The 12,553-nt window shown below is 28.7% G+C and overlaps 2 protein-coding genes across 2 annotated transcripts in view; both read left to right on the top strand.

The window, feature by feature from the left end:
* LOC108691361 (myb-like protein X) overlaps nt 1-3,354 on the top strand; it is a 4,374-nt gene extending 1,020 nt beyond the window's left edge. The window contains exons 2-4 of the mRNA XM_018199107.1: nt 160-332; nt 399-826; nt 1,151-3,354. Coding sequence (XP_018054596.1) covers nt 160-332; nt 399-826; nt 1,151-3,315 — 2,766 coding nt within the window. The 3' untranslated portion in view covers nt 3,316-3,354. The remainder of the gene's footprint in view (nt 1-159; nt 333-398; nt 827-1,150) is intronic.
* Nucleotides 3,355-5,249: 1,895 nt separating this feature from the next.
* LOC108693812 (transmembrane protein 35) overlaps nt 5,250-12,553 on the top strand; it is a 9,851-nt gene continuing 2,547 nt past the window's right edge. The window contains exon 1 of the mRNA XM_018202965.1: nt 5,250-5,360. Coding sequence (XP_018058454.1) covers nt 5,250-5,360 — 111 coding nt within the window. The remainder of the gene's footprint in view (nt 5,361-12,553) is intronic.

The raw sequence follows: 12,553 nt of genomic DNA, 5'->3' as shown, positions 1-12,553 counted from the left end.
ATATATATATATATATATATATTACGTAAGAATTGTTATCGTTATCATTGTTTTATGTCTAATCTATACGACAATAATAATTTATTTAAAAAATGGTTTTATATGAAATATACTGATATAATCTATCAAATAATAAGTTGATGTTTTTAAATTGTTAAGGACCATGATTGTAACTGCAAGGAATTAAAGGAAGAGCTTAGTTCACTCATAAGCAAAAACGAAAATCTTCAAAGACATAACGCTAATTTAGAGAACAATTTGTCTTCCTTACTCAAAACTGCAAGAGCTGAAATTACACGGAAGGACAAAACAATAGATGATCTGAGGAAACGGTATGAATTATATAAACTGTTATATTGGCACAAATCTGTTTCTAACATTACCAAAAATGTTTACAGGTTGGACGATGTAACCTTCAGAAGGAGCCGCAACTATAAATCTCGAGATTTTTCTATTCCTAGGTTACCATATCAACATAATGTAACTAAGAAGTATGAAGATACTTCCTCAATACATTTACAAGAAAGTGAAACTGAAGAAAACGAATCTTATCAAATTCAATTCTGTCACGATAAATATAAAAATAAAAAACCACAGAATGAAGTTCATCGGATGCCTACAGTATTTGGGGAAAGATTGTATAAGAGAATTATAGAAGATAAAAAAGAAGAGGAAAAGCAGACAGAATTAATGAAGCTTGCTGCAGATATTAAAACAAAGGATATTTCTAAGGAAAATATTATTGAAACTGATAAGAAGGCTGTATCTTCATTTGGTATGAATAACAACGATAATGATTCTAATATCGGACGATGTTCTAGTTCAGGTAGATTAAAGATATATTTACTTTTTATATAATTATATGTATCATGTAAGCTTACATAGAATCATAAAACAATTTTTAATTTTTATATATTTTTCTAATAGAAGAATTTTTTATATCTTTATATTAAACACTATTAAGTGAACATTTATTTTAAAATTTATATCATGCGTATTAAATATTTGTTACTACTTATCTGTAGCTTGAAGAAAGTGTATAAGAAGTTTAGAATATCTTAAGTATATACAGACTTTATTTAAAGACAGTTGAATAATAAACTTGTTAGTTTAAAAATTATAATTACATCAGAAAGTAATCTTGTTACAGAATCTTCGTACAGAAAAAATTTGATGAAAAGAACAAATGAAGAAGACAATACAAGTAGAAACAAGCGTATAAAAATTGAAAAAAATGAAGAGGAAACCATAAGCGAAGAAACGAATTACAATTATCTTACGCAGTATGATCTAACAGACAATTTTACGCAATATGATATAAAAGATAATCTCAAATTCGAAGATCGATTGGATGTAGCACATTCTTTTAAAAAGGAAGAAGTTTCATTCTGCGATGAACGTAGAGCTGCTTCAGAATACCGAGACACTAACGAGAATCAAAGTTGTACAAATGGATGGAGAAGCGAGACGAGAAGTAAATCAGCAAAAGATCATGACAGTTCCTATATCAGAAATAGTCGCGCTCATAGTTTACGAAATTTTCAGACAACTTCACACACAACTCGTGTCTCAGAAAGATTTAACAGTGGTTACAGGAAAAATGGGCACAGATATAGTCCGTCAAGAAGAAGAAGCTACTCTAGAAGCAGGAGTGATTACGAGAGTTCGAGCAGTCATCGTTTACGTGAAAAATCCAGTAGAACGTATAGAGAAACAAAGTATGATAATTATAAATATGATAGTCGATATAAATATGACAGATTAAAAAGGAACTATGAAAATGAAGAAAATGATAGGAAAACGAGATATAGGCGTGAAAAATATGATGATCTAAGAGACAAATATAGATATTCATCGAGCGACACTGAAGACAAAGAAAGTAGCTCATACAAGAATAAGAAGCAAAATCGCAAAACAGGAAAGGAAAAGGCAAACATTTTAAATGATAAAAAATTACACGAAAATTATAAAGCGGAAACTAATTTACGAGAGTCTTCTAGTCGAACAATTGTAAATAGTACAATGAATTCCAGTGCTGATAAAAATATTGAACAACATAAAGTGAAAAATGAATCAGAAATTAAATTGAAGGATTTGTCAGAAGTGCCCATACATATCATAAAGAAAGACTTAGAACATGTTCCGGAAGAAGGTGAAATTTTAGATAGTCCTAAGAAGAGAAATAATTTTACAAAAATCTTCGCAGAGAATAGAAGGGAAGAAAATAATGTAAAAATTCCAGTTGATGATAAAAATGAAGATATGAATGCATTCATAGATAACAAATTAACATCGCTTCAAAATGATGCAAATGGTACAAAACAATTAGAAGTGGCAGATATTAGTACAAAAAAAATTGAAGTAACATCACGTTTTATACAAGAAAATTCGAAAGATTGCGAAGAAATAATTCAATTAAATTTTTGTAAAAATGTAGTAGCTGATAAAATAAATAATTGTATAAAAGATAAATCTCTTAATAAAGATTTAATGGAATCTACTATTCAGAATATCGGAATAACTGAACAAGTGCGTGATAGTGATATTGACAGTAATGACAAAAATGATATTAATAAAAAATCGAAGGATTCTATTACTAAAGTAATTAAAATCAAAGAAATAATTGATTTTAATATTGATAGTGTTACTAAAATCAAAGAGATAGATGATTCTAGTATAGAAGCTTCTAAAAAGAAGGATACAAGCAATCCTAATATTGGAAGCGTTATTGAAATCACAGAAATGAACAATTTTAATAATAGTATTCATAAAATTGATGAATTAAGAATTTCTACTACTGAAGTTACAAAAATAGAGGCTATGCTTAATTGTGATATTGAGGATAGAAATAAAAATCAAGCATCACTTGAAAAGGAGATTTTTCATCAAATGTCAAATAAAAGCGTCATCGAAACATGCCTCAACGATCATAATTATGTTCAGAATTCTTCTCTCAATGTCTCTAATCTTGATACAATCCAAAAGCCATCTTTAAGATCAGAACGCAGTACAGCTATTTTAGATACAGCAACTTCGAAGGAAACGAAAGCGGAAGAAACAATCAATGTTCAATCGGTTGGTATTAAGAAGACAATATCTATAGTGAAGAATAAAAAGGACCAACAAAGCAGAGGAATATTAATTTCGCATCGTCGAAAAGCAGTGATACTGAGCGACAGTAATGCGTCTATGACCGTCCTGATGAATACAGTGAAAACGTCCTCTGTTACTAATAGTTATAACAACAACGATTCTACTTTGAAACCGCGTGCCTGTAAAATATCGCGAATGACTACAAAAGCAACTTGTAAATAATCATTGTACATTTCCTACACTTATAAGGAATATCAATAAAGCTCGATTTATAAACAAAAAATGAAGAATGGAAGTTGTACATTTAAAATGGTACGATATTTTTTAATTAGTTTCTTATCTTAAACTTGAAATCTTTGAAATATTATTTAAATATTATTTTTCTTTACGCATGTAAATGCATGGAAGATTAATTTAATTTAGGAAATAAAAAAAACGGATCATAAAAGTGAAACAAATGTTCTTTATGGCGATGTCAAAGAATTGATAATTGGTGTAAATTTAGAATTGCTTTCTCAAATTTGTTGAGCGTCTGCTTGTAAAATAAAAATAATTTCGCTCAAGTTCCAATTAATAAAAATCAACAATTTAATTGTTTCTAATCTAATGTTTCTTTTCACATACGAAAAAATTAATTTTTTCCATATTAACAGAATAAATTTTAGGCTTCTCATATGCTGCAATAAAAGATTTTTATCTCGTTACCTATTGTTCAGTCTTGCTCCTCTGTTTCTACTTTCGGATCAGTTTGCTTCTTTCTCATTTTTAATTTAATACATAGTATTTGCTATTTATTTTGTCCTTCATACATTTTCAAATATATTTCTTACTTACAAATTTATTGATATTTTAATTTATTAATATTTTCTTTAATTGTTAATTAAATAATATTATTTATTCTGTATAATTCCATTAATCTTTGTACATTTATGTGTGAGTGTATGATCATCTTTGCTAGACTCTGACCGAAATTGAAATGAGTACTCATTACAGTTGTCAGTTTTGACTGAAACCTTATGCTTAGTTTTTCATAAATATTAATTTTAATATGTGTAATTATTGTTTCAATAATTAAATTATGATATTTATGAAGAAAAAGTATATTATATATGGACATATCTATATAAATGGCCTTTATAGAATTACTATTTTTTATAGAATTACTATTTTTAAATTTCGATTTCGATTTCAGTTGAAATTGACATATAGTCGAATATTTCGATTTAGTTTCGGCAAAAGTTTCGGTCGGATTCTAATTTAATTTTTGCATATTAATATAAATGATTTATTATTATTATTATTATTATTATTATTATTATTATTGTCATTGTAATTATTTATTAAAGATGTAGGCTTAGAAATAGCCTCAGTGCTTCAGTAATTCTTGAAGTGCTGCTTTTTACTACGTTTATATTATAGCATCTACACACTTCAATAGAATTATTATTAACGATACAAACATTATTTGACAAATTAATGAAAAGAACATATCAATTGCCGAGTTAATGTTGTAGGTTGCATCTATGAACGCTATGTATTCGCCGATTCGATTTCGAGAAAGGAGAACTAAAATCTTATAGTCAGTTCGAGATGAGAGATAAATATAAAATTATAGAATATATATATATTAAAATAACTGTCGATGCCAGAAACAAAATCCTTTAATTTTACAATGACAATCAACGTCAATTTGGAAGTCGGTCGAAGTAGGCCCAAGCGAGCTAGGGCATATTCTACATCGATTAACGCGGAAGAGAAGCGGCTGAGTATCGATCAGAAAATAGCCGGCGCAACGACGACGCCGATACGCGCGCGTCCGTTGACGTCACCAAGCCAGGGGTCGGGAGTGAAAGGAACATCCATGCGCCGCGCCACGCTTGGCAGTCGCAGAGGACGTCGGGATGACCCGCGCCATGGACATCATCGCCGTCGCCGTCGCCGCCGCCGTCGCCATCGCGACCGCCCACTAACGCGCTTCTAACTCGCGACGCACGCGAGTATGTGCTCCTAAAGTGCTCCTCGCCGCCGATCCTCCGCTATCCGACGACGAGAACGAGATCCGCACTCAGTCGCGGCCGTCCACGTCGCGTTCGCTTCCGGTGATAATCGATCGGCGGCGTTTTCGCACGCAATCCGCGATATCTCGGATCATCAAGATGGGTTCTATAGTGCTCAAGTCGCTTTCGGTGCTTCTCGGTATATTCTTCGTTTTTGTCGGCACTATGAAGCTGACTTCGCACATCAGCAAGGACTTGCACAAGGACCTGGTAAGTTGTCCACGAGCAAAGAATCGATCCTCTTCTTTGCTTATGTGATATTTAACGGAACACTACTCTGCGATGTATTGTATACATCAGGAACGATAAATGGCGATGTTAGATGTTCAGTAAATGATCAAATTTAGTCATTGTCAAACTTATCTGTCATTATAGTTGAAATATAATTATAATTAGGTTTAGCAATGAACGCGACTGACAAGTTCCGAGACGTGGAATTGATAAAGTTATTGTTCACTGGAGTGAAGTAGATTAATTTTAGTATAGTTTATTCTTTATCCTTTTCTTAGAATTAGAAAAAGATAAAAAATGAGTTAAAGCAGGATTAAAGTTAATCTACACTCTTTAATGTTTTTATATCAATTATTAAGTTAACAGCATTGAGATTGATGGATGATTTACAAAAAATAATTTAAATTAGATACATTTATCTTATAATTACTAAATTACCATCCTATAATTGCTAAATATATGTTGTCTTATAATTATTAAATTATTTTATCATTTATAAATAATTGGCAGCGATCATCGCACGCAAACTTCCACTTCAAAAACCTTCCGCAATTAACATTAACCGATAAGTTAATTTAAGATTTCCGCTTCCGCTTTAGATTTCAATAGTTATTCGTCCGATCTGCAACTGTCAGTCAATTCATCTAAAAATTATACCGCAAATGTTATATTTTTTAAAACTGATTAATTAAATAATAAAAAGAAAATCGTTTCACCGCGTCAAACTGTCTAGCAGGCTGACAGACTGGACGCCATTTGTCACGCGATATATCATCCCTTCTCGCATTATTTTTATGTAATTTCATGAACGTCAATGTCGATGTCGGTGCCAAAGTGGATAGATACGTCGAATGCGAGCCGCCTCGTGTATCCGTTCGCTCTGTTACAGTCTAGCTTTGTTATGTAACATTTATATACTTGAAGCTTGCTACCCTTGATTCTGTCGCTACATAATCGCGTACGCGCGCGCTTATGTAGACATTGCGTTTGGCATTGCAAATCGGAGGCGTCCGTTTGCTCTTTTATTTCGAAAATCGTTCGACAACTTGCATCTTTCTACTACATGTCATCTCATTTACATTTCTAGAGCCAATCGAGCTGCTCGATTCACTCCAGATTCAAAAATCGAGCTCGCAGAACTAATGCAGATTTTCGCGCCTAAATTAAATTCATAACCTCTATATATGATAATATATCCAACTGATTCGTTAACACATAACATTCATTTCTTTTAATACTTCTATTTTACAAATAATGTATTTGAATTATTATAATGTCTGAGTCTACAAACACTCAAACAAATGTTATTAAATAGGAATGATGTATAATATTTAACAAGGAAAGTTTTTAATTTTTTTCCTCTTTATGAATTTGAAGTTACGTATTTGAAAACAAAGTATTTGCTAGTTAATTTTTCAAAGCTTATGTTGCATTTGTAGACTGAAATAAAATCAAACTGTATTAATATATTAAAGACGCTAACAAATATAAATCAAATGATATAACTTACAAATTGCTGAAATTTATTTTGCAATGTAATATTTTCTTTTAAGAAAACACGCCTTGCATATGAGTCTGCTATTCATGTGTAACGATCTATTTTTAATATATAAGACTATTATCAGTTTCTGTAAAGCGAAAGAAATTTTCTATTAATAGAGTTTTCTTTATTTATTCATAAAAATAAACAATTTCATTTTATAATCTAACCTTAAAGGATAGCTCTGTAGCATTCGGAATTAATTCTTGGCACTCGGATTACTCGAAGATCACGTGATCAAGCTCGTCATCTGTTAGCTCGCATCTCAAATTTACATTGCCGAACGTATCTAACAATTTCCAGTTTTCCCTTGCCCAGGATCGCCGCAAGCAGGTGTGCAAGTTATGCAAAAATGCATTAACAAGAGAAACGCTAAATTAAATTTTAATCCTTCATCTGCAAACATATTTTTACTTTTTTAACTGCGATAGATTTTTGCTCAGCCCAATTTTTTTATTGTTCTAGATTTTCAAAAAATGTCAAGATTATTTTTCAATATCTTTTCCGCAGATAAGATATTTGTCAAGATATTATCAATATTTTTAGAAAGGAAAATTGGACTTCAGCCTCCTTTATTTACAATGAAATTTGAAAATGAAATTTTACTTGTATAAAAAAAAGCTTAGATTGCAAAAAAAAAAGTTAAAAATTTTTCAGTCTAATCAATCATATGTGCACGCTTCTATTAGATTTAATTTCTTCCAAAACTGTATATTAATTCAGAAAAACTAAAATCTAATCGCAAAATCTAGTCGGAACAGATAATTATTTATTTGCCGTTGCTATTAAAATTGTTCAATGCATACATATATACAAAACCATTTTAAAGCACCCATTTTTGAAAAGAAATATATACGAAAAATGAAATATACAGGTTTAGGTTAATGATCTGCATGATTTCTCAGGTACTTCCGACAATTAAAAAAAAGTTAAAAGATGAATATTCATCTGTTTTATATAGGTTATAACATGCGATAAAAGAATAAGAAAAAAAATTTTTTTTCATAAGAAAATCAAAGTCATTTAAAATTTTTTAAATAATACCATACAATTTTTTCCCATAATATTATAGGAGTCTTCAAGACAAATTCAAATCACTATCGAAATGTCATTTTTATTGATTTGATGATGTTTTTTTTTATTTTATTCATACTTAATATCAAATTTGTAACATTATTTGTAATAGTATCTCTGACTAGATACAAAACATATATACATACGTGTACTTATTTAATAAAGTATACATAAAACATCAATAAAACATCAATAAAAAATGACATTTCGACAGTAATTTCTGAAGATTTCTAGAATATTATAAAAAAAAATTGTATGAGGCTATTTAAACTATTTAAAAAATTTAAGATGACTTTGATTTCCTTATGAAAAAAAATTTTTTTAAATTTTTTATCGCATGTTTTAACGTATATAAAATAGATGAATATTCACCCTTCAATCTTTTTTTTAACTGTCAGAAATATCTAAAAAATCGTGCGGACCGTTACGCTGAACACTGTACTATGTTACTTATATTGTATTTTTTCGTATATGTTTCTTTTTAAGAAATGGATATGAACTTAGAATACCGATTATTTTTCTAGAATGTAAAAAATCAAAACTTTATTAATTTCAATAATTACACAATTTTTACGTTTCACATTTTCGTTCTAAGAAAAAGTAACATGATCAAATTGCGCTTTGTCTAAAAAAGATATTTAAAAACTTATTTAAAAGATTAGTAGTAAATAAAGTAAAGAAAAATTAGTAGGAGCGGCAAAATCTCCTTTAAAGCACAAAGGCGCTTTATGTATTAACGGCGTTCCTGCTCTTGTCAGCTAAAGCTCTCAGTGTCCGTTTCCCACAATGCTCAATTTCCGAATTGTTAACGCTCCAGAGATGAAAAACTCGACAACAAATACGGATGACACGGTTCATATGGCGCTACGTTTATCGGGTTAACGTTTGGGCGCACAGTGGCCCCTTCTTCGGAAAAATGATGAAAGGCACAATTGATCGATCCAACAAATTATTAACCGATGTTCCACAGGTTGATACACATCGAATAGCTTCCGGCTGTACGATGATGTTATATTGCTGCCGATTATTTCTTCAAAACAGTCAACATAATTTTACAAAAGAATAGAATATCAATCTTAAAAAAAGACATAAAGAACATTTAGCAACGCTCTAGCAATGAATTAGTATGAATTAAAGAGTAAAATAGTAATTTTTTAAACAATTTTTTTTTAAAATAGATTATTTTCAGCACATTTAGATCTGTATACGTATAAAATGATTTTTAGACATATCTTTGTACAGAAAAGAAGAGTAATTGTGCCAATTATTATAGAATAGACAGTGTATCTGCGATCATACGTCCAATGAAATAGGAATTTTTTAATTATACAGTTATTATTATATTATTTATACTTCTGATATTCTTTCCAATTTCATCCAGGTGTCTAGAAAAAATTAATATCAAAAATAAATAGTATTATTACTATTGTTAAGTTAAAAACTATTTTTATTATTTACATTCTACAAACTAAAATTAAATCTAATGACAAAATGTCAATAAAAATGATAAAAAATTTAAATAAAAATATCAATAAAAGTCAGTTTGGAACAAATAACATAAACATCAATGAAACATGAGCAATAATAATATTTTCAATATTTTTTTTTATTTTTTTCGAGTTTATTTTCTACAACCTTCTACATTGGTATAATTTGATATTAATTCTCTTGTAATCTTTATTTGAAATAGCCAAAGAAAAAGAGGATTGTTGCGAGGAATGCAAGGTAGTAGCCAAATAGTATCAAGATCTTCAAAACAAATTCTCTTCTGCAAATTATGTTTACAATTTATGTTGAACTTTGTGCTGCATTCTCTTGAAATTAGCAAACTAATTTTTATAATTCATTTAAAATTTTTTTTTAAATACAACTGGAGATTTGTTCATTTAATTATTTAAAAATTATCATACAAAATTACGAACAATCAAAATTAAATGAAAAAACTAACTCTTTTTAAATCATAATTAAAATTCAGATGTAGTTTATGTAAAAAACACATCGAATTAAAAACGTTTTTGCCAATTATATCAGAAAAAAATTATATCAGAATAAAAGAATAAAAAAAAATATAATTATTGACGTATTGTTGACTTATTTATGAAAAAAAAATAACGCAACAGTAGGAAGTTTCGCTCTATGGCGAAATTCCTCTTTTTTAATAAAAGATATATATTTATTCGTACTATGAGTTAATAAAATATGTTACGTGTATTTAATATTATGGCTTAATGTAAATTTTTAATGTAAATGTGGCCTATCGATGTGTCATTTCGCTATTTCAGAATCTCTGACATTACCCAATGAAAGTGATATTAAGATAAACATTCGTAGATTATCCTCTTTTTTAATTAAGATCGACCAAACACCAAAATTATATGGCATTGCGAGTGTGTCGGTCGCAACGAGGCCAAGGGCATCGGAAAAAAATACAATTTTTTAAACCTGTCGATTGTAAGGTGCGACACATGCCTTGTCACCTAGCTTGTTATAGACAGTATAAAAATACACGCGGTAATGTGCGCTCGATAATAGGTAGGTATAGGAATCAAGGTATTACAATATGTTATGTAGTATTAAAAATCAAACATTGATATGGTTAGGAGGAAACATACAATTAATAGAATTTTATTGAATCTGAACTATTGTATTTAAGGAATAAATTGATTAATATTTTAATTAATTATTATTTGTAATAAACGTAAAATGTTTTATTACTATCATATTTTTTTTCTTTTGTCGAAAGCCAATTTTTCATTTCTCGTATATAATCTTGTATATAATAAGAAAATATAAATCTTTTTTTGCAAAGTATAGAAAGATATATATTTATTCGTACTATGAGTTAATAAAATATGTTACGTGTATTTAATATTATGGCTTAATGTAAATTTTTAATGTAAATGTGGCCTATCGATGTGTCATTTCGCTATTTCAGAATCTCTGACATTACCCAATGAAAGTGATATTAAGATAAACATTCGTAGATTATTTGGTCAACCGCCAATAAGCTCGCAAACTTGCTGGCGAATGATATTTATATACTTCGTGTATTAGAACAAGTCAGGTTTTCTACAAGTCCTCGAATTGTTTGAGGCTGCCAAAACGGGCTCTCGATTATTTTACCATTATGTAAATACAATGCAAAAACAGCATTCAGCAAGAGTTATTTTTTTAGAAATGAGCACAACAAGGTATATTTTATTTGTCTCTAAAATAATTCTTTTCCTTAACTATTGTATAGGTATTTTGTCTTTAGACGGCTGGCATTTTTTCATTAAAATAGTGATTCTTTTTTCTCAAAAATTTTGCTGTATAATATACATGCCGCAAAATTTCGAGATTTATGCAGGACCATAAAAGTGACTTTCCTGTCATGAACATACGATTAAATATAAAAAATGTTTATCTTCTCAAAAATAATATTTTGGGGGTTTTTGATATCGCTGATTCTAATTCTGAGTATAGATTTATAAAATTTCGAGCCCTAAGCACAATATTGACAATATAAATGAATATAAATGTATAGACTCAGAACTTTCCTTTATCATTACCCAGAGCTAACGACGTAGAAAGTTTCATAGGTTTTTGATTTTCTTTTTTATTTAGTTTTGAATTTATTTTTTTTTACTTTTTTCTTGTTTTATAATTTTTTTATTTTTTATAATTTTTTATTTTTATATATTTTTTGTTTTATATATTTTTAAAAATATATACATATATTTTTTATACGTTTTATAATTTTTATTTTTTAATACATACACACATATATGTTAAAAATACATTTAGTATTTAAAATATCATTAAAAGTAGTGGTATTTTAACTCAAACTCAAGAGCCACAAAAGTGACTTTCCCGGCCGTCTAAAGGTTAATTATACTCTACATTTGAATTCACAAATATTTTTACGTCGAGTATAATATCTATGCTTCAAATGAGAATTCTATTGAGGGCTCTAAAATTAAGGAAGAAATATATAATTTGTTATTCATGTTCACAGCGCGATTCACTACAATAAAAAACTTCTTTTTCAATCAACTATAATCCGAAAATTATTTTTATGAACTGATGAAGAGTTTGTGTTAATTTTCGAAACGTTTTTATTTTTATACATGATTTTATATATTAAAAATTAATGTATTTAACACCTAAATTTTTTAATTTTATTTTTGCTATGCAAACTAACGAACCTATTATCTATTTTTTTAATTATTTTTATATTTTTGTTGAAGAAATAATTATACGAATTTTTGACAAGAGATATCGCGACATGTGTTAAATTCATCAGCAAACATTATAATAGTTGAGCCATACTGATATATTCGTTATATATTTAATTCTAAACAAAAATTAACAAAGAAAAACTCTAAGAAAATAAATCAATATAATAAAAAGGTATAAATTAGCCGAATAAAAGCCCATGCTCGATGTGTATAAAATTTATTAGTCAATTTTATAAAGATCAATTAAATGAAAACATTTCGACCATTGTTTTTAATCTTTCTCAGTACAATTTCAATACAAAAAACATTTTATTCTAAGCATAATTTTATATATATAT

Source organism: Atta colombica, unplaced genomic scaffold, assembly GCF_001594045.1.
Source record: "Atta colombica isolate Treedump-2 unplaced genomic scaffold, Acol1.0 scaffold1, whole genome shotgun sequence".
In the NCBI taxonomy this organism is placed as follows: domain Eukaryota; kingdom Metazoa; phylum Arthropoda; class Insecta; order Hymenoptera; family Formicidae; genus Atta; species Atta colombica.
This window is presented reverse-complemented; position numbering and strand designations above follow the sequence as displayed.